The sequence below is a fragment of the Podarcis cretensis genome, assembly GCF_951804945.1.
Source record: "Podarcis cretensis genome assembly, chromosome: 6".
NCBI lineage: Eukaryota > Metazoa > Chordata > Lepidosauria > Squamata > Lacertidae > Podarcis > Podarcis cretensis.
In genome coordinates, this window is record NC_137175.1 from 52,856,001 (window position 1) to 52,879,423 (window position 23,423).

The 23,423-nt window shown below is 43.4% G+C and overlaps 1 protein-coding gene across 13 annotated transcripts in view; it reads left to right on the forward strand.

Moving 5' to 3' along the window:
• Positions 1 to 21,337, forward strand: part of RNF220 (ring finger protein 220) — a 345,317-nt gene extending 323,980 nt beyond the window's left edge. For 12 of the 13 annotated variants that reach the window (XM_079980326.1, XM_079980329.1, XM_079980325.1 and 9 more), the window contains 3 exons: positions 4,966 to 5,074; positions 8,166 to 8,240; positions 18,124 to 21,337. In XM_079980326.1, the coding sequence (XP_079836452.1) occupies positions 4,966 to 5,074; positions 8,166 to 8,240; positions 18,124 to 18,195 (256 nt within the window). In that variant the 3' untranslated portion in view covers positions 18,196 to 21,337. Of the gene's footprint in view, positions 1 to 4,965; positions 5,075 to 8,165; positions 8,241 to 13,611; positions 13,704 to 18,123 lie in introns of all 13 variants that reach the window. The other variant, XR_013839873.1, reaches the window with a different exon arrangement.
• The last annotated feature ends 2,086 nt before the right edge of the window (positions 21,338 to 23,423 follow it).

Here is a 23,423-nt window from a genome sequence, read left to right on the forward strand (position 1 = left end):
ACCTATGTGCTTTTGAATACTTTTTGGGAAATACATGACTGCTTGGCTTGGCTTACATGAAATGATTGGGGCAAGTTGCCAATTTCCTTTGCATGGTGCAGTTTTCTGATTTTGTGCAAATCTGAGGGATCAGAATGAAAAACCCAGGCACTTTTCAACACAAATAGTTACAAGCCCAGCCAGTAAAGAAATGAAAGTATTGCGGAGGAAGTAGGGTTGTGCCCCTGTGCACAGTTCTGGAGGTTCTCCTGAACCACCTTCCAGCCAATTTTTTATGGTGGGGGGATGAAGATACTGCACAAGCAGAAGCCCTTCTGTGACAGGGCTCCTTAGGTGGATCCTGCCCTGACTTTTTGTTGCAGCAGACTAACGATATTACTCCTCTGGAAATAGTTTTTACCAATTCTCCACCAGGCATATTTTCTAGCACATTTGTCCTTGTGCATGCATAGCTGTCAACTTTTCCCTTTTCTTCCGAGGAATCCTATTCAGAATTTCCCTTAAAAAGGGGGGAAAGTTGACAGCTATGTGTGCATGTGATTCAGCTGTAGTGACATCTAGTAGTGTGTGTCAGTAGTTTACTAATTATTGCTACTACTACATTAATTTTGTATGCCACTTTCCCACATAGATGTACTGTCCCTTAGTGTTGCATTACAGGTTGACTGATTTTTCTCTCACAGGTTTATGCTCCCACTTATTCTGGAAATGACAATCTATTGTGCATCTCTGCTCAAAAGCAGTTCATCATCTCATAATTTTATTGTGAACAATACTTTCTTTTGGCGGAGGGTTGCTTTGGATGCTTATCTTTTATTTAACATAAAGTTCCAGGAAACAGTCCTGTATCTTAGCATCTATTTCTCGCCGCTAGAAAGAACAAGAGCCTGTGGGTTGTATGAGAAAACCTGAATTTTGTCTGAATTCTCAGACTCCTGAACACCAAAATAAATGACTGTGAAAAGAGTGAAAGGTCCAAGATTTCAGGTGTCGGAAGTAGCCTATGAAGTTTTATTGGTGTTGGATATAATCAGTTCTAAATGTGTTTTACAAGGGACATATAAACAGCAGGGCTATAAAATTTATGGAATGTTATGTACAGTGTGACTATTTATGAAGAGGAAGGAAATTTGTATTCTGTTGAAATAAACCAGAGAGGGAAGATGGGAAGGGAATTTTTTGAAGCAAAACTGGGAAGAAGACTACAACAATGAGACAGTACACACACACACACACACACACACACACGCTTGTGCTCATATCAGACCCAAATAATAATTAGAGGGGCACTGTGGTCATGGCCCTTTCTGAGTTGCTAGACCTGCAGATTTGTGGAAGTAGCAAAACTTTTGGTTATTTTATGTTTTGTTTTTCTCCCAGTGGCACACCAAGGCAGAATAAGGTAAACAGCCTGTTGCGTCGTCCTTGGGAGTGGGGTGGAGATATTTTATCCTATGATTCTGCTCTAGTGCTTGACATTCCTCGTTTGATTCAATTCCAACTTCTGGTGTGAGACAATTCTCACAGGCTAAAAGTTTGATATATTTAGTTTGATAGGTTTTAAGTTTCCTTCCTTTCCATTTTGGTGTCTCTCTGTTCTTGGAGTCTTCAGTCTCCCCTCACAAAGCCCTGCCTGTTTCTGCCCTCTCTTTTCCAACTTCTTCTGCCAGAGGCCCAGATTCCCTTCCAGGCAATCTTCCTGGGGTGTGTACAGTAGGCTAATTTCTACACAAACTCTCACAACTACCTCTGTCCTCCCAACCAAGCAAGCAAGAGGCATAATCAGAGTTCATGGACGAATTCCAGCCAGCAGGGGTGGTGAGGGCTGTGGCCTAGAGAGGGTTCCCAGGCGGGGGGTTTCCCACCCCTGTAATAAAGGAATAAAACACTTCTGAATATGATTAAAAAAAGCTGGCAGCATTACTTTGAATTCATTAACTGGCCATTCCTGCAGTGGTAATGAAGGGATAGTCTCTTTCTGAAGCCAGTTACTTATTCTGCCATGTTAAAGCCTGACTGAACCTTCCATGCTGGAGCAGCTATGTGGACTTTGGTGTGCTGGCTGAGCTGAAGTAGAGTTTGTACTTGTTCAGGCTTACTCTATGTCCCCTTCTCAGCTTTGTTAATAAATGTATATTTAACAATGTCTGGAGCATATGAAGTGATAATAACTAAATCAATACCTCCCTCATTGATTGTCCAGGATCCCTCCAGCGTGACGCATGCGGCAATGCAGTAATTTTCCAGCTAACTAACACCCTGATCTACAGCCTCACTATTGATTGACCATTGTATTGGGCAGGCACTGAGTGTTGTTGCTTATGCCTCTATTCTGCCTCCTTCTCTGATTCATTCGTTTATCACTGGACAGGGATGATCATCTGAGAGACTTTCACAAACTGTCCAGCGAGGGGAAGCCCATTAGACTCCTATAAACAAACCATTTCATGTCATTGCCTGCCTCTTCCTGACCAAGGTCTAATTCCTGTTGGTTGGTAGTGTGGTTTGTTATGATTGGAGTTGCTGCCCAACTCACCTGGCTATCAGTTGCTCATTTCTTTAGTGGCTCCCCACTTGTGGAATGCTCTCCACAGGGAGCCTGACCTGGCACCTTCATTACGTATCTTTAGGTGCCAAGCATGAACATTCCTCTTCTTCCAGACCCTTGGCTAATTAAATAATCTACAGCCTTTTAAACTGGGTGGAGGGGTAATTGTTTTTGTTTGTTACTATGGTATGTATTCTTGTGCTTTTATATGGTAAACCACCCTGTTATCCTCGGATGAAGCAGTATACAAGTATCATCATCATCATCATCACCATCACCATCACCATCACCATCACCAAATAACATTGGTTTCAGACATCTTACTTAGATTGCTGGAGAGGTGAGCTGGCCTAAGCTATGTTATAGTATTGTTCCTGCTAGATGTCTTTGCTCTTGATACTTCAATTCATGGTTTAGCCTACCCCATGGGTCGGCAAACTAAGGCCTGTGGGCCAGATCAGGCCCAATTGTCTTCTAAATCCAGCCCGCGGATGGTCCAGGAATCGCTACGTGGGTTGCCAGCGTGTGTTCTTTCCCCCTCTCTCCCTCTCCCTCACATGGTGGCGGTGGCACCTCCTCCCTCCCTCCTGGCTTCTCCCCACCCTGCCTAGAGGAGGAAGGGGTCTGGGCTTTGTTGGTGGTAGCCCCTCTCCGGACGCCTTTCATGTGCCATTCATCTTCCCACCACCACTGCTCACAAGACACAGGAGTCGCAGTTGGCTGAACACCCCTCTCGAGCATCCACCATTTAACGCAGCCCCTCTCTGGAGTCCTTTCGTGTGCCACTCATCGTCCCTCGTTCATTTCCCACCCCCCAAAAATATATATAGTCTGGCCCCCCACAAGGTCTGAGGGACAGTGGACCGGCCCCCTGCTGGAAAAGGTTGAGGACCCCTGGCCCACCCTATTCTGGTACTGAGAGCTACATTTGTTAAAGTAGCAAACAGAATGGAACAATTGGTACCTGCAACAAAAAGTTGCAGTGTGGAGTGCTCCTGTTCAAGGTTCCAGCTTTCCAGCCAACCACACAATTTTCTAGGATACTCTGTTCTGCTTCTCCCATCTTCCCAACACCCCCACCCACTCACACAGTTGGTCAGCCATGCCAGGTGCACTGGTCATACACCATCATCATTGGGTTGTTCTTCCAAGGTTTCCACTTTGTTTCTCAGGTTTACTTTTTTCTCCCTCAGCAAACCTTGGGGTTTCCCAAGTCTTCTGATGCCTACCTCTACTGCCATTTTGTCTGCACTTTGAATCCACACATGGACTAGGATCCTGTTTTGCTATAGAGGTTGGTTGGTTTCTCCTGGAGTCTGTGCCCAAGCCTTGCAGTTAGTTCCCACCAGAATGGGTATTTGTACTTCTTAGGCTGTGTACTCATGTAACAGAGTAATCTGTGGTTGCTTGGCTCTCTGTCATAACTTGATTTATAATATTCCCTGGTTGACAGGGCAGTGGCTGTTTTGAGGAGAGAGAAAATGAAATGCTAGACTAAAGAAACATAATTGTTTTGTGTGGCATAAATATCAATTTATCCGGTTTATTTCGTTTCCTTCATTCTAATTGCTATATTTGGGTTTGGATGCTTCTTGATCTCTGCAAGGTTTGCAGTTACTGATATAATATATTGGTTGCTTTTTTTATCCATTGTCAAAATGTAGCAGTGATTTTAATGCTAATAGCCAAGTTGCGCAAATTAAAACTTCTTGTTACAGCTACATCCCTTTAGCTAGAACATTCCAGTGTTCAAGTTTCATGGGGGCATCTGGGATCTTGCTGCTTCCCCTCAGCTTTTTTTTCTATTGCATGGGTATGTTGCAGCCCTTGTGCAACACTACACTTTCAGATGTGCCTGTCCCCCTCATTTATGTTAATTTGGCATCATCTTGCTTGGTCCTCTTGGAAAAGGGACCAACACAATTTCAATACAGTGGTACCTCGGGTTACAGACGCTTCAGGTTACAGACTCCGCTAACCCAGAAATAGTACCTTGGGTTAAGAATTTTGCTTCAGGATGAGAAGCGGCAGCAGGAGGCCCCATTAGCTAAAGTGGTACCTCAGGTTAAGAACAGTTTCAGGTTAAGAACGGACCTCCAGAACGAATTAGTTTGTGATCATGCATGCTCTCTCACCTCCTCTGGAAATACTATATGGCATTGATCCACTAGGACCGGGTTCGTGTATTCTGTACCCTGCTCCTTGACCTTTGTTCTTAAACCTGGTGGCTAAAGTTGATTCTCAAGCCTCAGGCAGTCTCTGCTGCTTTGATTCTATTTCTTGAGTTACTTTTACCAGGAACCAACATGCAAGCTGCCATCATGTGGCTTTGCTCTACAACATTTGGCACATAGGAAATCAGTGATTTTTCCCCCTCTTAAGAATTCAGCCAGCCCTGACTTTCTCATCTATTTTAGGATTACAGAAGACTCAGCAGTGACAACGTTTGAGGCGCTAAAGGCTCGTGTCCGCGAATTAGAAAGGCAGCTTTCCCGTGGGGACCGCTATAAATGTCTCATTTGCATGGTGAGTAGCTTGCCAGTTGTGGTCATGAATAAGAAAATGACTCTGTACCTCTGCCTGCCCTATAGGAAGGTGGCACAACTGGTGTGGAGAAACTAAAACCTTGTCTTTTGTCCCTCGATTCTGGATGAAAACGGCACAGCTCGGGAATATGTTTCAATGTGTGCTGCTGTGGTGTGGGCGACATATTGGACCCTGCAGATCTCCGTGTCCATGTTCCTGTCTCCCTGCATATACTGTAGGGTTAGAATACGGCCTATTAGCCAAACTCTTTCAAAGTTGTTGATTGTCTACTACACCCTGATGAGGAGTGCCTTGGCTCTTATGATTCACTTACTAAAGTGCTGAAGCGCCCTCTAGTGGCTTGGTGTCTGTAACTTTTTACATCTCTGGTTGCAGGGATGCTGGTATCTTTCCTTCAAATTGTGTCTCTATTTAAGCCCCTCCAAGCTCCCCTCCCCCTCCCCCCCCAAGTATCTACTTGTCACGTAGATACTGGTAAGTGTGCGTGTTTCTCCTGTTAAATTTTGAATATGATTCCCTTTTCGGCCCTTTTAAAGCAGGGATGGGGAATTGGTAGCCTTCTGTATGTTGCAGGACTGCAACCCATATCATCCTAAATTGGCTGGAGATGATGGGACTTGGAGTCCAACACACCAAAGGTTTGCCATCACTGCTCTATTTTTTAAAAAAAATAATATTTATTAAAGTTTCAAAAATTACAGAAAGAAAAAGTAAAAAATGCCACATTAAACAAAAACCAAACAACACATCACAATATAAAAAAACAAAAAAGAAAAGAAATAGAACCCGTTAAACAAAAACACAAAAAAATTGCATCAAATCTCCTCATTACTAATCTTTCATTAGCTTATTTCCTTGACCTCCTCCCACCTCCCTTTTTTGTATTCTAGGTCAATTATCCATTTCAGCAAATCCTTTCCCTCTTTTAAAATTTTTGTCCTGTAAATTGTCTTAATATAATGTAACTTTACTTATCCTCCTTTCACCAATTAACAGTCAGTTATTCCCAAATCCTTTATATCATTCCTGCTAAAATCATATAATATTATTCCAACATCCTTCTAACAGATATTAATTTTACAATGTTTCTGTAAATAGTCTTTAAATTTCCTCCAAATAACATTTCTGCTAAATCCATAAAATATCAATCCACCAATTATCTATCGCTCATTAATTTTGCAATATTTCTATATATAAACTTTAAATTTTTCAATCTTCTTCCATCAACTCCTCTCCCTGGTTTCGGATTCTGCCAGTTGTTTCCGTCAATTCCATTGCCACCACTGCTCTAAAAGAGTACTGCTACTGGCACTGTAATTGCATAGTTTTAATATACTTTTGTGTCCCCCACCCCCAATAAAATAAAATAAAATAAAATAAAATAAAATAAAATAAAATAAAATAAAATAAAATAAAATAAAATAAAATAAAAGTCAAAATTACTTGCAGATCATTTGGGATAGAAAGGATATAGATATTTATAAAATTGTATTTTCTTAAAATAAGAAAAATGGAAAACTTGCTCTCCTCCTTTGCAGCAGTGACCTCCAATTCAACTTACAATATTCGCTGAAGAATGAACATTTCTCCTGTCCATACTATTTATTAGGAAAGGCTTTTCTTCCTGCAACAGCTTATCTTTCCTTCCTCCTCATCCCCCTGCAATATTACATTTGTACAGTTGTCACACTATTGCTGCAGGACTAGGGCTCACATCTGCATAGCATCAATGGGAAGGTTGCTTCCATTACTACAAAAATAAATAAAATAATAGCAATTCTTGTACAAGTCCTTAGATTTAATGTTTTAGTTTTCTTTGGTTATGAAAACAACTGAAATAAACTGTGGGTGCTAGGAAAGAAACTCAAACGACAGAGTAAAAGAGTGAAGTGCCTCTTTTCTGTTGTGAAAAGAATAATCATACAATAATTAGCTATCATAAGAGATACTTGGCAAGTCTTACTGTAAAATCAGGATATTCAAAATAAGGATTGATGCTGTTTCGGGCAAGCAGCTGTCATAAACCTGTTGATTTTTATTCCATTGCTGTTCCCATTTGTGGAGCAAGAGGTGATTACTATAACAGCTTGTTTTGTTTCCATCTACAAGTAAACATTGTGCTACATTGCAGTTGGATTATTAATAACAATACAGTGGTACCCTCAGTTGCAGACAGGATCCGTTCCGGAGCTCCGGTCGGATCCTGAGGTTTACACAACCGGAGGTGCCTGTTCTGTGCATGCGTGTGGTGCGGTAGAGCACTTCTGCACATGCACATGTGGCGAAACCCAGAAAAATACTTCTGCGTTTGCCCCGTACGTATTCCAAAAGATACGTAACCAGAGGTGCTCGTAAGTAGAGGTACCACTGTACTGTTATTATTTCTTACACTTTCTTAGGTGAGGCCTTCTAAAAACAACCTTGAGGCAATTTGCAATATAAAATACAAGCAATATAAAAATATAGAAGAATTAAAACAGAGACCACAGCAACCAACTAGTTGATATAAAATCTGAAAAGTCAAATGACCAGCAGAACGTAACAATATTAACAATCATATGCCTGGGTGAAGAGGAAACTTCCTAGCACCAGAAATATATTAAGTTACTGACAGGCAGACCTTGATGGGTAGAGCAGTCTGTAAACATTCTATTAACACTGAAAATTTCTTTTGTCTGAACTTCTCTTATGGAGGGTACATGGATGAGGGTCTTGGAAGATGACCTCAGGGTTCATTCTGGTATGCCTCTTTCAGGAGAGGCCCAACTCTTTGAGGTTATGCTGCTTTCCATTTCATGCCTAGCCCACTGTGTAAGGAGTATGATTACTATTATTATTAATTACCAGCCTAGTAATTAAAGCACAATATTTAAAAAGTTTAATCCCCCAGATGTAGTGTATTCTCAGCTGCATGTGAACCTGAAGCTATGCTGTGTGGATCACATGAGAAAATGAAGGTGTACTGGTACAGTATGTCCTCTACATCCTGCCCCAAGAGCTCAGGCTCTAATAGGGGATTTCTCAAAAAATTTGAGTATATGATGAGGCTGTCTCAATTTTCTTTCCACAGGACTCCTACACGATGCCCCTGACCTCCATCCAGTGCTGGCACGTGCACTGCGAGGAATGCTGGCTGCGGACTCTGGTGAGGCTGTTAGTTTCTTGGGTGGTGATTCATACATTGTTTCTTATCCTCAAGTATTTTCCCATCGCTCTCAGCCTTTTGGCTAAGATCAAGTGTAGTAGATCTTTTGGCTAAGATCGAGTTCAAGTTACAGTTGGATTGGAGTCTTCCCCAGGGATTCAGTGAATTTAATTTAATTTAGGGTGTATGGATTCTCCCACCTCCTTCTCTAACACTAGTGGCAGGATCATACACCTTCTTGTTAACTTTGTTGCATGTGATTTGGTTGGAAAGGTACTCGGCCTCATATCCAACATCACAAGTTGGATGATGTGAAGGGTATCCCAATGAGCTGTGCACATTGGGCAGTATCCCCTTGAGACTCTAGCCCACTGGTTTTCACTTTGCACCCCTGCTTCACCTACCCATCCCTATAGCCTCTCTCAGCCCTTTTGAAGAAGATGCAAGAAACTGAACCACTGAGTGTTGAGTATTTAGGTCATGTACTAGAAAGAAAGCATGCTCCAGGAGTATGACTAAATAACTATGGAGGTGCAGGATTCAGAGGAGATTGCAGACAGTCGTGGAATGGTATCTGTGGCTGTATTTAAAAACTGCTAGCCATATTGTAAAAGTATAATGTCTCATACAACGTTTCTATCACACTATTATGACACATGCAGGCTCCCCACCCACCCCGGCATTCATTGTAAAACCAATAGGATTAACAGGCAGATGCCCTCAGTGCCACTTTCACAGACTCGGGGACCCCCATATTCCTGACAGAAGCCTGCATATGTATTTTGCCACCCAACACCTTTCTGTAATGTTAACTTGGATGGTAAGCTTGGATGGGCTTGGATGGTAAGGTGTCATCAGTTAAATATTGTAGGGGGACCTGGTCTGAGGAACAAATATGCTTCCCTAAAGAGCCCCTCAAGCTGCTGTTTAGCTGTGAACGTTTGCTGTCCTAAAAGCACATCAAAAATAGTAAAAAATAAAATTTATTTGAGGTGCACACAGTATTACAGCTTCTTCAAGTAACTTTCAGCAGGGTACAAAACCCAGAGTTGTAAGCTTTGGGGTGGAATACATCTCTTACTGTCTCGCTTTTGAAAAAAACTTAACTGTCTTTGGAAGTGAAACTGGAAGGAATGTTTTACTACACCTTGATTTAGAAGTTGCTAGGGCTACTGGGCGGGACGCAGGTGGCGCTGTGGGTTAAAGCCTCAGCGCCTAGGACTTGCCGATCGAAAGGTCGGCGGTTCGAATCCCTGCGGCGGGGTGCGCTCCCGCTGCTCGGTCCCAGCGCCTGCTAACCTAGCAGTTCGAAAGCACCTCCGGGTGCAAGTAGATAAATAGGGACCGCTTACCGGCGGGAAGGTAAACGGCGTTTCCGTGTGCGGCTCTGGCTCGCCAGAGCAGCGATGTCACGCTGGCCACGTGACCCGGAAGTGTCTCCGGACAGCGCTGGCCCCTGGCCTCTTAAGTGAGATGGGCGCACAACCCCAGAGTCTGTCAAGACTGGCCCGTACGGGCAGGGGTACCTTTACCTTTTACCTTTAGGGCTACTGGGACCCAGATGCAGTTAATGGACAGGATCCAGCTTGTGGGCTACCAACTGACTATCCTTGATCTTATTAGCTGACAACAGTTGCTTTCTGAAACTAGGTGTTCAATGGTTTTGTTCCTTTTGTTTTCCTTTTGTTTAGCAAAGCATATTTGCATGCATACCACTTAAATTAGATGGAACTTGGTGGCCTTACTGCTGCCCCCTTCCCCATCCCAAAGTTTCAGTCCGAGTGCCTTTTTGTTGTTGTTCATAAGATATGGCTCCCAGTACTTTTCCGAGCACAAGTCAAACTGTTGGTGCTGACCTTTAAAGCCCTAAATGCTCTCAGCCCAGTATACCTGAAGGAGCATCTCCACCCCCACCGTTCAGCCCAGATCCTGCGATCCAGCACTGAGGGCCTTCTCGTAGTGGCGCCCACCCTGTGGAATGCCCTCCCATCAGATGTTAAGGAGATGAGTAAATTATATAACATTTAGGAAACATCTGAAAGCAGCCCTGTATAGGGAAGCTTTTTAAGGTTTAATGTTTTATTATGTTTTTATATATGCTGGAAGCCAGCCAGAGTGGCTGGGGCAATCCAGTCAAATGGGTGGTGTACAAATTATTATTCTTATTATTATTATTATTATTATTAAATTAATTAATTACTTCTACTACTACAAATAATTCTTGAAGGAAGTCTTAAAATGCTTGCCTCTCTTTCCAAGGGAAGGTAAAAGGATCACTAAAACTCCAGAGGCAAGGCTAGAGCATGTACCTAACCCCTGGGTAATATCCATACATTACTGTTCCTGTATATTCCCTTTGTGTGTATCTTGAATGAGACACAGGTAGGTCCACCTGTATCTTCTTTCTTTCTATTTGAGTGCCATGCAAAGCAGTCCTGCTGTTGTTTTTTTACTGCAACAACTATATTTGCAAAAGGGAACAGTGCTGAAAATTGGGATAGCATTGATGGAAGGAACCCATTCAGAGTGGTGCCCCAACACAGCCTGTGCATGTTCCCTGCACTGACCAAGCACAACGTTCAGAGTTGGGAATTGCGCAGGGGATGTAATTAATAAGCAGCCGCTCATCTGTTCCCCAGCCCTTGCCTTTTCCCTACAGCCCGCAATTTATTAAAGCGGGACCTTTTGCGAGGCAGGCTCTCACTAAAAAACCTCTCAGCCTATGTTCACATGTTTCTAATGTAACCATTAAAACGTAGCCCGAAGACAGCAATAAAAACCCTGGAACGCCTTAGTGCTTTTGTGTCTTGATCAAAGTCAATGTGTGTAATCTCGTTAAGGCTGCCCTTCCCTCCTCCTCCTCTTTATGAATTTAATGGCACGCGGCAGCTGGGCTGGGTGTTTCATACTCTCTGACCTGCATTGTTCTAATTAAGGTATCTCCTTTTATTTTGGGCACAAAAGAGACGCTTGTGTGTGCCTACTGTGTATGTGTGGTTTTTTAGAGTAGCAAGGAACCTTGGCGTAATGGATTTAATAATTGCCACAAGTTACCTTTCTTTGGATGCAAAGCTGGCTTTCTTCCCTCTTGGTGAGGAGAGTGCCGCGAGTCCTCTGTGTGCAGCACACATGGAAAAATGTGCTCCGTAAAGAGGGCAGCATATTTCTCATGTTGTGCAATAAACAATTTGTTGCAGTTAATGGGAGTTATGGGGCGAGGCTGGCTTGCTGGGCTTCCTGACATGTTTGAACATTTCTGGAGATTTGCCATTCTTCCCCCCGTTAGGGAAAAAGTCAAGCTTTTCCTTCTGTGTCTGTGTTTTATATGACCAGACTAAATGTTTGCTTGGACTTCTTTGTACTGAGGACTAAGTAAGGAAACTGGAAACAAAGTGGGCATGAAATTCTTAAATTTACATAGGGATGAACATACTGTATGTCTCTGCCTGAGCCAAAGCATTCTCTATTCACTAACACAGGAATCACTGAAGAGCTGACCTGCAATATTTCCCTTCATTTTTGACTGGCCTCCCAGAAATGACTGTCACGTTCTTCACTCTGGGTGACAGTTTTACCTGCTAATCATTAATATGTCATTTTCAATGCATAAAGTTATTTTCCATCCTTATCCTTTTCATCTCCCCAAGAACAACCATGTTTAGCTGCTTTCCCATTTCCCATCTGGGAACTATAGCTGTAACAGCCCTGATATTGGAAATACAGTTGCTGCATTTGTTGAAAGGAAACAGAGTTTAAAAAGGCAGTGGGAATAAAAGACTACCCACAGCGATGAGAGATTTGGACCCAATTTAATCCTGTTTTCTGGTCAGCTGGAGCAACTGCTTCCAAAGTAAGAAAACAGTGCAGTCTGGGACATAGAGAGTTATTAGGGTGAGGAAACTGGAGCGGGAGAAAAGGATGTTTTCTTTGCCTCTTCCTCTCCATGTATAAAATTAAGTTTGTAGCAGAAATGCTTGTTTGCCTTCAATATAGTGACCCAACTTAGATGTAAGGGAGGTAAACAAAGAGCCCAGGTTTAGACAGCACACTATATAGCTTAGCCCCAAAAAAACATGGCAGCAAGGGAGGTAGGAGCAGAGCAGCTGTAATTTCCTCTCTGAGAGCCTGCAGGTTAATGCTAAACCATGGTTTGACTTAGCATTATGTGCAAACTGAGCCGGTAGCAAAGCTTACCAAGTTGCATTTGAAGATGTACAGGTAGCACTTGTCTCTAGTGCATAGCAGTTGGGGTTCCTGTTGCCTGCATGGCTTCCTGGCAGACCTTGTGGATAATTATCTTCTCCACGTAGAATACTTTTAAGAGAGGGAACATACTTTGGCAAGTAAGATGAAACAATATTAGGCTACACAGACTAAAGTCTGATTCAGAATAAGGCAGCTTTTTAAGTGTATACTGCTCAAATATTCAAAACTCTTTAAAAACAGCAAAATGCTGGAACTGCATAGAGCCCAAGCAAATTTATTATTGTTATTTATTAAATTTCTATACTGTCCTTCAGCCAAAGATCACAGGGAGGTTTACAATATAAAACACCAAAACATACCACAATAACAAACAAAAACAATACCCCCATATGCACACAGTTTAAAAGGCCATAGATAGTTTCAGTTAGCCCAAAGATGTGGGAGTAGAGGAATGTCTTGCCTGATGCCTAAATATATGTAACTTATGCATGGATTATATGACTGTATTCATTCATAGATAGATTTGAGTTTTTGTGCAGGATTTTGAATTGTTTTAGCCCAGAGTCCTTCTCCTCTCTGTTGAAGATACATGCATCAAGTGTCTGATAGTTGGTATGCAAACCCTAGAAACAATGTAGACCCCTGACTGCAGCATACAATCTAGAGCAAAAGTGAGGAGCCTGTGTCCCTTGGCCTAATCTCATGTGGGTGGGGGAGCCCAGAGGGACAGAAGGAGAATGGGGTGTTGAAGGAAGCAAGCTGAAAGGTAACAATGGAAATGGGAGGTGGGTCCCCTGTAATTGATCAGTACAGAACTATAGTAAGAGTTATCTGCCCCTCTCCTGGCTTGCCTGCTGGGCAGGGAGAAAGTAGGCAATTTGAAGAAAGGGAGAAGGGATGGCCTGCCCATTCTTGCTTCTGGCCATGCCCACTGCCCAGTATGTGGCTCCTGGGAGATTACCCTTGAGAGATTTCTGCCCTTTACAGAAAAAATAAAAATCTTGATGCAGAAATTGACAAGACATATAGGGGGAAAGTGAAAGAAAAGGAAAGAAGTGTCAGTGAGGATAAGCCAGGGCGTTTAACCTCACCCCGATGAGTACATTGTTCTTATAACCTTTCCCTGCATCTCTCCTCTCTCTTTTCCTCCATACACCCTATGCAGGCTTGGGTGAACGGCATAGCTCAGGTGTTAGGATCATGATTATGCTTCTTGCCCCTCCAGAATCTTGTGGTCTTGGTCCTCTCCCTCCTTTGGTATGTGTTCCTCTTTTTCCCCATCCATAACATGGTGATTGCATAGTTCTCTTAGGCAAGGCATTGATGAGCTTGTAACCTTTGAGTGAAATTTGTTCTCTCTAATCTCTTCAATGGCAAAGCTCCCGCCTCTTTTGCAGATTAGGCAAAGGAATTATCGTGCGCTGCAAATGTTCAGTTTTCCAGGTTTTGAAGAAAATTCTCCATCATGTTCTCAAAGCACTGTTCCTTCCTGACATAGTGTGAGATATAATGACTTTGCAAAGTGGGTAGTACTCATTATTTTTCAAAACTCCCCAAAGTGATTAGCCTGCATTCTAGATCAATCACTTGCCAAAATTTAATTAAGAATGCGTGGGGGCAAATAAAACCCTTCTCTTCATCATTCCTTTTTGGTGCCGTGTTTCAGCCCCGGAGCTACGTTTTGCAGCCGGGTTTTATAAACCCTGGAAAACGGGGGTTTATAACGGAAAAGCTGAGGTGGCCTTCAGTGCAGCATACACTGCTGTTACCCATCAAGGCTTTTCCATGGGGCCACGATGAAAGGAGCAGGAGGACATTTCAGATATTTTTTTCCATGTTCAACAGGTGTGGCTTATTATTCCACAGTATTTTTATTTCAAGGGAAAAGTTTAGTAACCCCAGCTGGCAGGTGAGCAGGATGGGGTTGGGGAAGGAAGTCCTTTTTCACTGGCTCCATGCCAGGGCATGTGTGAGAGGCTTGTTTAATTGCTTCTGTAACGAGTACTATATGCAGGGTTGAGAAATGTTTAAATAGAAGAGTGAGCCTGTGAGTGCCTTAAACTTCTGTTGCGCATAGCCCACATCCCTGGATGTAATCAGCAGGCCTTGTAGCTTGCCATTCAAAATGCAGTTTCTCTCTGTGACTGGGGTGGGTGGGCTGGGGCGAGATCTGTTCTTGGAATAAATTGTTCATGTTAAGCTTCCTCAGAGTAGGTCGGTATAAGTCCGCAACCTTTGTCTTGCTTACCTTTTTGTGTGCAAAATACCCTTATAACTCATATTTCATTTACCCTCATAGCATCTGCTGTTATAAACTAGGCTACATCATCCACAAAAAATTGAGACAAGTTTCCAATACCTGAAGCTCATTGGGTTACATTTTGTTGCATAATCACGATTGGTATATAGGTAACATGAAATATGGGTTGGGGCTCATAAGACATGGTAGAGGTAAGAGGGGTGGGAGTGGTTCTGAGAGAGCCATTAAGTTCAGCTACTGAAGCATGTAGCATAAACTTGATGTTTTCATGTTCTCTGCAGCCATGATGGCTACCTACTTGGGAGCCAGCACTGATTTCAGCATAGTGGTTTACTAGACCTGTTGCTGATCAAGGAGGCATGGGGCAACTAGCACAGGGGAATCTAGCTGCAGGCACAGATTTGGCAGGGTCTTTCCTCCCTCCTCTAGCAACAACTGTATATGCCTCTACTTTGTGTATATTGACGTACTAAGGCAGATGGGGTGAAGTAATATAGTACTTGTTTTTAAAATCTTGGGATTGCTTATCAAAGGATTTTGCTCAGATTGTTTTACAATTTTAACTACCTTTGGCTACTAATCTTTTAAATCCTGGTAGCTTCATCACTTAATTCCATTGCCTCTGTATTATACAGTTCTCAGAGTCTACCTCTTACATATCTTCTCCATTTAATTAAATATTTATAAGTGACACTTTTGTGAAAATACAACAAAGTAGTGTACACCATTCAAAAATTACAGCCTGTGATTCCAGAGCTACATGGCGCATTCACAACCACAAAAGGGAGGTTGGATTGCAGACAGAGGATGAACTGATCATTTTTCTAAAGTTAGGTGCTAATATTTGATTCCCTCTCATTGCACTTCTTAGCTGATGTCCTAGGCTGCATTTGCTTTCAAAAAAGACACATACAGTGTTGCCTGTCGCTCTTCTCATCTGCTGTCTGTCACACCTGCCAAATCAGATGATGACTGGCGTATCTTGACCCATATTCAGAGACTTAAGTTAACACCCCGACCTGTTAGGTTAATTGATAAATTGTGTCAGCCATTGTTTTGCTTCATTCAGTTTTCAGCTTCCTTTTTCCTTGCCCAGGTTTGTTTCCCTTAGTGGTGCAGATGAATTCTTTATGTCTGTTCAAATGGAAGATGAGTTTTCTGTCTTTGGTTATTGAAGGGATTAATAATAATAATAATAATTTATTTATACCCACCCATCTGGGAGGCTTCCAACAAAATATTAAAATACAGTGGTCTGTTAAACATTAAAAGCTTCCCTAAACAGGCCTGCCTTCAGATGTCGTCTAAAAGTCTGGTAGTTGGTCTTCTCTTTGACATCTGGTGGGAGGGCGTTCCACAGGGTGGGTGCCACTACCGAGAAGGCCCTCTGCCTGGTTCCCTTTAACTTGGCTTCTTGCAGTGAGGGAACCGCCAGAAGGCCCTCGGCGCTGGACCTTAGTGTCCAGGTAGAACGATGGGGGTGGAGATGCTCTTTCAGGTATACATACTGGACCAAGGCCAATGTAGGACTTTCAAGGCCGGTGTTATGTTGTCTCAGCGGCCGCTCCCAGTCACCAGTCTGGCTGCCGCATTCTGGATTAGTTGTAGTTTCCAGGTCACCTTCAAAGGTAGCCCCACATAGAGTGCATTGCAGTAATCCAAGCGAGAGATAACTAGAGCATGCACCACTCTGGCAAGACAGTCCGCAGGCAGGTAGGGTCTCAGCCTGCGTACCAGATGGAGCTGGTACACAGCTGCCCTGGACACAGATTTGACCTGTGCCTCCATGGACAGCTGTGAGTCCAAAATGTCTCCCAGGCTGTGCTCCTGGTCCTTCAGGGGCACAGTTACCCCATTTAGGACCAGGGAGTCCTCCACACCCGCCCGCCTCCTGTCCCCCAAAAACAGTGCTTCTGTCTTGTCAGGATTCAACCTCAATCTGTTAGCCGCCATCTATCCTCCAACCGCCTCCAGACCTTCACTGGTTCTGATTTAAAAGAGAGGTAGAGCTGGGTATCATCCGCATACTGATGAACACCCAGCCCAAACCCCCTGATTATCTCTCCCAGTGGCTGCATGTAGATGTTGAAAAGCATGGGGGAAGAGGCCAGAACCCTGAGGCACCCCACAAGTGAGAGCCCAGAGGTCTGAACACTCATCTCCCACCACCACTTTCTGAACACGGCCCAGGAGGAAGGAGCGGAACCACTGTATAACAGTGCCCCCAGCTCCCAGCCCCTCTAGACGATCCAGAAGGATGTTATGGTCGGTGGTGTCAAAAGCTGCTGAGAGATCCAGCAGAACTAGGAAACAGCTCTCATCTTTGTCCCTAGCCAGCCGGAGATCATTGACCAGTGCGACCAAGGCAGTTTCAGTCCCATCGTGAGGCCTGAATCCTGACTGGAAGGGATCCAAATGGTCCGCTTCTTCCAGGTATGCCTGGAGTTGTTCAGCAACCACTCGCTCAATCACCTTGCCCAAGAATGGAAGATTTGAGACTGGGCGATAGTTGGCTATATTGGCAGCATCTAAAGATGGTTTTTTAAGAAGCGGTTTAATGACCGCCTCTTTCAGCAGGTCTGGGAAGGCTCCCTCACAGAGAGAAGCATTCACCACCCGACGAAGCCCATTGCCCAGCCCTTCCTGGCTAGCTTTTATAAGCCAGGATAGACAAGGATCAAGGAGACAGGTGGTTGGTTTCACTCGTCCAAGCAGCCTGTCCACATCCTCGGAGGTAACTGATTGGAATTGATCCCAATAAGGTTCTCAGAGGCTGTAGTCAGACTATGCGTATTCAGCAATCACAGAACTGACTTTGTGTGACTTCATTTTGGAGCTCCTTCTTTCTAGCACCTTTCAAGTTTCCAGCATTCAGTGTTGCAAGATGAATCATACCTGGGCAGCAAAAACGCCTCTACTTCTCAAGCATTTTCCTCCATCTCCTCTATCAACCTGGTTCTTGCCAAAATATTTTGAACACACATTTAATTTCATACATGTGCCATGGTTTTTCCCATCTTTGTGCTTTCTGCTCTGCCTGTTGGGAACAGCTTTACTCTGAAGCCGACAAAGTGTGAGGGATAGCCTTGAGGGCCCAGTGCCAGAACAAGTAATGTGAGAAGTGGCCCATGGAGTCAGTTTGAAAATGAAAGCAAAAAGACGATGGTAGCAAATAAACTATGCGTCAGGTCCTTCATTTCTCTTCTGGTCTGCTACCAGCTGCCATTAGTAGCAGCTTTATGTGAGGAAAGAGAGTCTGCCTCTTCCCTAGATTGAAGTCTAATTCACATAGTCTGCTTCCTGCAATTATGGGAAATAATGTGTAACTTCTGACTGCTTCCCTTTCTTACTCTATAGTGATGCGTTTGAGGTAGGGTTCTTTCTCTTTCTAACTTTCTCCCTCTTTATCTCCCACAGGGTGCCAAGAAGCTGTGCCCTCAGTGCAATACCATCACCTCTCCAGGGGACCTCAGGCGTATCTACTTATGAAGGACATGGCTGCTCAGACCAGGGATTTGGGGGAAAGAAATGGCAGCAACAATGAAAGACATTTGAAAACAAAACCTAGACTCCAAATGTGAACTAGAGGCTGAGGGAGCAGCGCAATGCCTCTGCTTCCAAACCTGTCACTGGTGCCGCCAACTCCACGGGAAGGCCAAACCAGAATCCTTATTGTGAATCCCCGCCTTTTTTTACAGACTGATGTTCCACACCTGTCCTATTTCTTCAAGAGTGAGGTTCCATCTTGGACGACTTTCAAGCCTTTCCAGGGGAGTGTCTTGACAAGCCAACCTGGCCCAACCCCACATGCCAACTCAAGTAGGGACTGGATCTTCCACAGCAGGAACTGTCATAACCTGTCACTTGTGTTCTCTCCCCTCCCCTTTTTGTGGTGTTCTAGTGTTTTTTTAGAAGTCAGAGAGAAAGAGAGAGCCTACACTTGCAAACCCACAAAGGCAGAATGAAGCACATGTAATATAGACTATATGTTTACAATGTTGTGTATAAATGGGATAGACTCCAACATTACATACTAATATGTTTCCCTTTTATTTTTTCCTTTGTTCTTGGGTTGTACTTTTTTTAAAAAAGAGAAAAAAATAAGCAGAGAACATTAAACCCATATTTTTCTTGGTTCTACAAAGTTTTGGCATTAAAGTCATTAGTTTAAAAGAAATATAAATATATATATATATTATACATATATATAATATAAATGGTTTAATGTTCTGTGGTGTATATTTCCTCATTCAGATATGACGTTAACAGCTTCTAGTAACAGCTGTAGTTTTTGCCCGTAACACAACCTCTGGGGGAAGTAGGGAAAAGTAGCTAATGGGCTCTTTTTATCAAATCTTTATCACACTGAAACAGTTTTAATTTTTCACTGAGGGGAAAGCAAGAAACTTGCAGATCAGGCTTACAATGCTTTACCCCATTGCCAGCTGGGAAAAGGACAGAAGTTTACATGAAGACAGAGGAGCAAAAAATAGGTTGGCAGTGGTGGTTATCAGAATTCAGGGCTGTGAGTTTCTCTCTTAAAAGCTGAAGTCCTCTTTAGTTCAAGCATATTGTATTCACCTGCCTCTGTGCCTGCTCTGTAGCTCTTCCTGCAATGCAAGAGTAAATGCAAAAACAGCTGAAAAAAACACCATATTCTAGCCACCCAGTATCTGAGCGGGGGGTGGGGGCACAGGAAGTACTCTAGCACTTCCTCCATTCTACTTCCTCATGAAAGATGATGTGTTTCACTAGTCAGGCAGGTTCTGTATCACTCTGGCATACTGTTTTGCCATGCCCAGCCACTGCCAGTCTGCCTTGCTCTGAAATGCTTTTCCGTGCAGGTGCAGCATGATGTCCTAGTTTTTCAGAGGTTCAGGTCCAGTAAAACATCAAATTCCAGTTTTGAAGAGAAAATAAAGTGGGGTATGTGTTGGCTTTTTGTGACACTGGTTTCGTTTCCTCCTGTTATCTCTCCTACTTGTACTGTGGCAATAGTGGAACTCAGCCCAGGCAGGTCCACACAAGGTTGGATTCAGTTAATCCCACTTTGCCTGTTTCTGCAGCGTTCGTGACATCAACCTTTTACTCAGACCCCTGTTCTGCATTTGAAAATATCTCCAGCTGTGGCTCACGTATATTCTGCTTACTACCTGCCTTAATCAGAAACAAGCAACTGACATTTTTAAATACATAGCCAAACAAGCCGCCTGCATTCCACCCAAGGGAAATTTTACAGGGTTGCCGGAAGCTTGAAAGGGGAAGCAAGCACTTTGCTTGGCAATAATTTGGGTAGGCAAATGTCCCTGTCATGAATCACCTTTTAAACTGAGGCAGACTGCTGCTCTGGGATATCCTGCAAGGTATTTTGTTCTTTTTCTCTAATCTGTGACTTAAGCACTAGAAAGTCATGGTTGCACTAAAACATCTGGCTATCGTCAGTCATGCTGTTGTCAAAAGGATTGGTTTTATATGAATGAGACTTCTACCACAAGAGAGTTGTATTTTGCAGTACAGGATTCCATATTCCTGTTGCAATTTGGCTGATAATGTGCTACTGCTGTCTACTGAATGCAAGCTGGAAATGGCTATTATCAGCAGGGCCTTGCTGTTTGACTTCACCCTGTTCAACACACACTATTGTCTAGTGGGAAATAGTTTCATACCCTTAGAGCAGGCACAGCCAATATGGTGCCCTCCAAATATTGGGACTACAACTCCAAATATCCCTAACCATTGGCCATGTTGGCTGGGGCTGATGTGAGTTGGCAGTCCCCTAGCAGCTGGCAGGCACCATAGTGGTTACAACCGCAAAATTCTAAGCTTCCATTGTGTCCAAAGAACTTCTGAACTGCTATGTCTCACTCAAAGTGTTTCTGACTGCTGCTACATAGGAACGAGTCTGAGGAAGGGCCATCTGCAGCCTGTATTAACAGGAGAAACACATTTTCAAGCAGCAGTCGATTGGCATCATAAATAGGTAGCAATAGTTTGCAAAAGGCACAAAGTTTCAGCAACTGCCTTTGCTCACGATGGGGCTTCCTCCACTGGTATAGCACTTAAGCCTTCCTAAAGGCAATCAAATGAAATTTGTCATGGTGGGGATGTCTGAATTGCACCCAAACCTGCTCACCTTGTACAAGCAATCTCTGCTCAGGCATTTAGGACAGAGCTATATTTCTCCCAGATCTGTTTCAGAATAGGCAGTGCTGAGGCAGCTCATTTTTGATTTCCCAGTCCGGGAACAATGAGCTTTCTCTGGTCCTGTGGACCACCACTAAGCCAAATGAATATATATAAACCACATATAACTAGTAGGCTTTATTTTTAAAGTTGATTTGTCCCTGCTTTTTTTCTTGAGAGGGTAGGGAGGGGAGAGAAGACCTGATGGGAAGATGCAAGGACTTGTTACCTCCTCTGGAGTGAGGCACATTTTGCAAAACTCTGTGACTTCGTCCTCAAAAAGCTTAAAAAGAAATGAACTATCTTTGCCCAAAGATTCCCAGCTGCACAAGGTGATATTCAAGTTGTGTCTATGATTGTGTGTCGATGTATATTCTATAAAAAGGTACTTGTCATTCCCGTTTGTAAACTACATTGACATTAATTAAATGAGTATAAAATCTTCCAAGTTTGCCTCCTGCCCTCTGCTTGCTTCCTGGTTTCATCCCTGGTTTTGGCAATTGCATAAACATATGATTCCGCTCCTGCTGCCCTCAAAACATGGTAGCTGTTAAGTCACATTCATCCAGGACCCACTGAATTATCCACCTGCTCCAGTGCCTCATGGTGTGGGCGAGGAATCTTTTTTCATCCCAAGGGTCATGTTCCTTCATGGGCTACCTTCCAAGGGGCTGCATGCCAGGAGTGTTCCATGTTTTGACTTTTCCTTAAAATATTCTCAAACCATTTGTGCAAATATGCAAGGAGGCTCTAATGAGCCCTGTCAGCAGAAGCCCTGTGCAAAAACTTCTGGTTGCCCAATGGGGCTTCCCTCCTACCTCACAGTTGGCTTTGGGGAAGATTAGGAGAACCCTTAGAGTGGCACGAGGCGAGTGGGATCATTCCATGTGGCAGGCAAACTGAAACATTTGTGCAGAAATGATCAAGAGGCTGGAACAGTGCCCTTAAAAAGGGAAAGTCAAAGTTTGGAGCTCCTAATAAAAAAGGTTTGGGAACCTAATAGACAGGAAAAAAGTACTCATGATGTGTAGAACGTGCTCCTCTATCTCAAATCTAGAGTCCAAGGTCATCAAGCAAATCTGAATGTTGGGAGATTCAGGACAGACAAACTATACCTCTTCACCTAGCGTGCAGTTAAGTTGTCACTAACTTTAAAGAGATGATAAAGCTAGTAAAAAGCTAGTATAAAAAAGCCAGAGCTGCTTGTTTTTCAAACCTGGTTTCTAAATATTAAAATGTTTAGCATAACTCAAGTTATTTTAAGTTACAGAATAAATAAAACAAGGAATGGGGAAGCTGTTGCAGCCACCACATTTGTGAAAACTATATACATAATCCCATAAATCATGTAGCTAAATGCTGAGTTAGAAGGCATCTCCTGAGGTCATCTAGTCCTGCCACCTCTTCAATGCAAGGTCTATATAGTGCAGAATGAAATGCCTTCCTAGATAACAGCTAATTTAGCCTCTGCTTAGACCCCTCCAGCAAGAGAGACAGTCATGTCTAAGAATGTGCAAAACCCCATTGCCCATTTCCCTGAAGTTTTGGGCTGTAACTTATTTGTAGCTTGCTGACAACCAATACTGTAGTATCTGTACACAGATCAGCCAGATCTACTTACAGCATGGAATCTAATTAGTAACACTAGGTAAAGGCCCATGGAATTTCACAGGGCTCCAGCTCTTTACCCTCCCATTCTCATTCTCCTACTCATATCCCAAACTTCAAACCCTAATTCAGGCTTCCTCAACCTCGGCCCGCCAGATGTTTTTGGCCTACAGCTCCCATGATCCCTAGCTAGCAGGACCATCCCTAGTGGTCAGGGATGATGGGAATTGTAGTCCCAAAACATCTGGAGGGTCGAGGTTGAGGAAGCCTGCCCTAATTACTAGCAAAATCCTACATCTTGCCAAACAGAGGGTAGGGGCCAGATCAGGAGAAACAAACATGTTCATCCCCTTGTTCTGCTTGCAGCAAGGGTCTCGGAAAGGATCTCGCCAAGGAGAAGAGGTACTGAAGGAACAGCATGAGGCAGAGAATCAGCAAGAATAGGATATGAGCAAGTTGTCCAAATAAATAGCTGCTTTCCCCAATTGAGGGCATTTGTAGGAGCATATAATAAACTATGCATGCCTTCATTCACTGTCTTGAGACTGGAGCCACACATTACCCTGCATTGCATGGTCCCCAATCCACATCTGCACAGATAATGAAAACGTGGGGGCAGAGGGGCACTTGTAGATAAGAAAGAGTGGTTGGGTGAGTCTTGAACCCTATCTGTGCCCAGAAACTTTCCTGTATAAATCCCCCCCAGGAGGGTCTGAGTGTACCTAGGCAAAAATGAATAAAGCATGCCATGAGGTATTTGCAAGGGAGTATTAGACACAAAAAGGGTAAAGCACCCTCCCTGTCTGCTGAGTCTCCTCTTGCACATGCTGCCCTCAACATTATAATGCAAAGTCAGGGCTGGGAAACTCCATGATTATTATTTTTTTAAGTTATTTACTGAATTTATATAGTTGCTCGCCAATAAA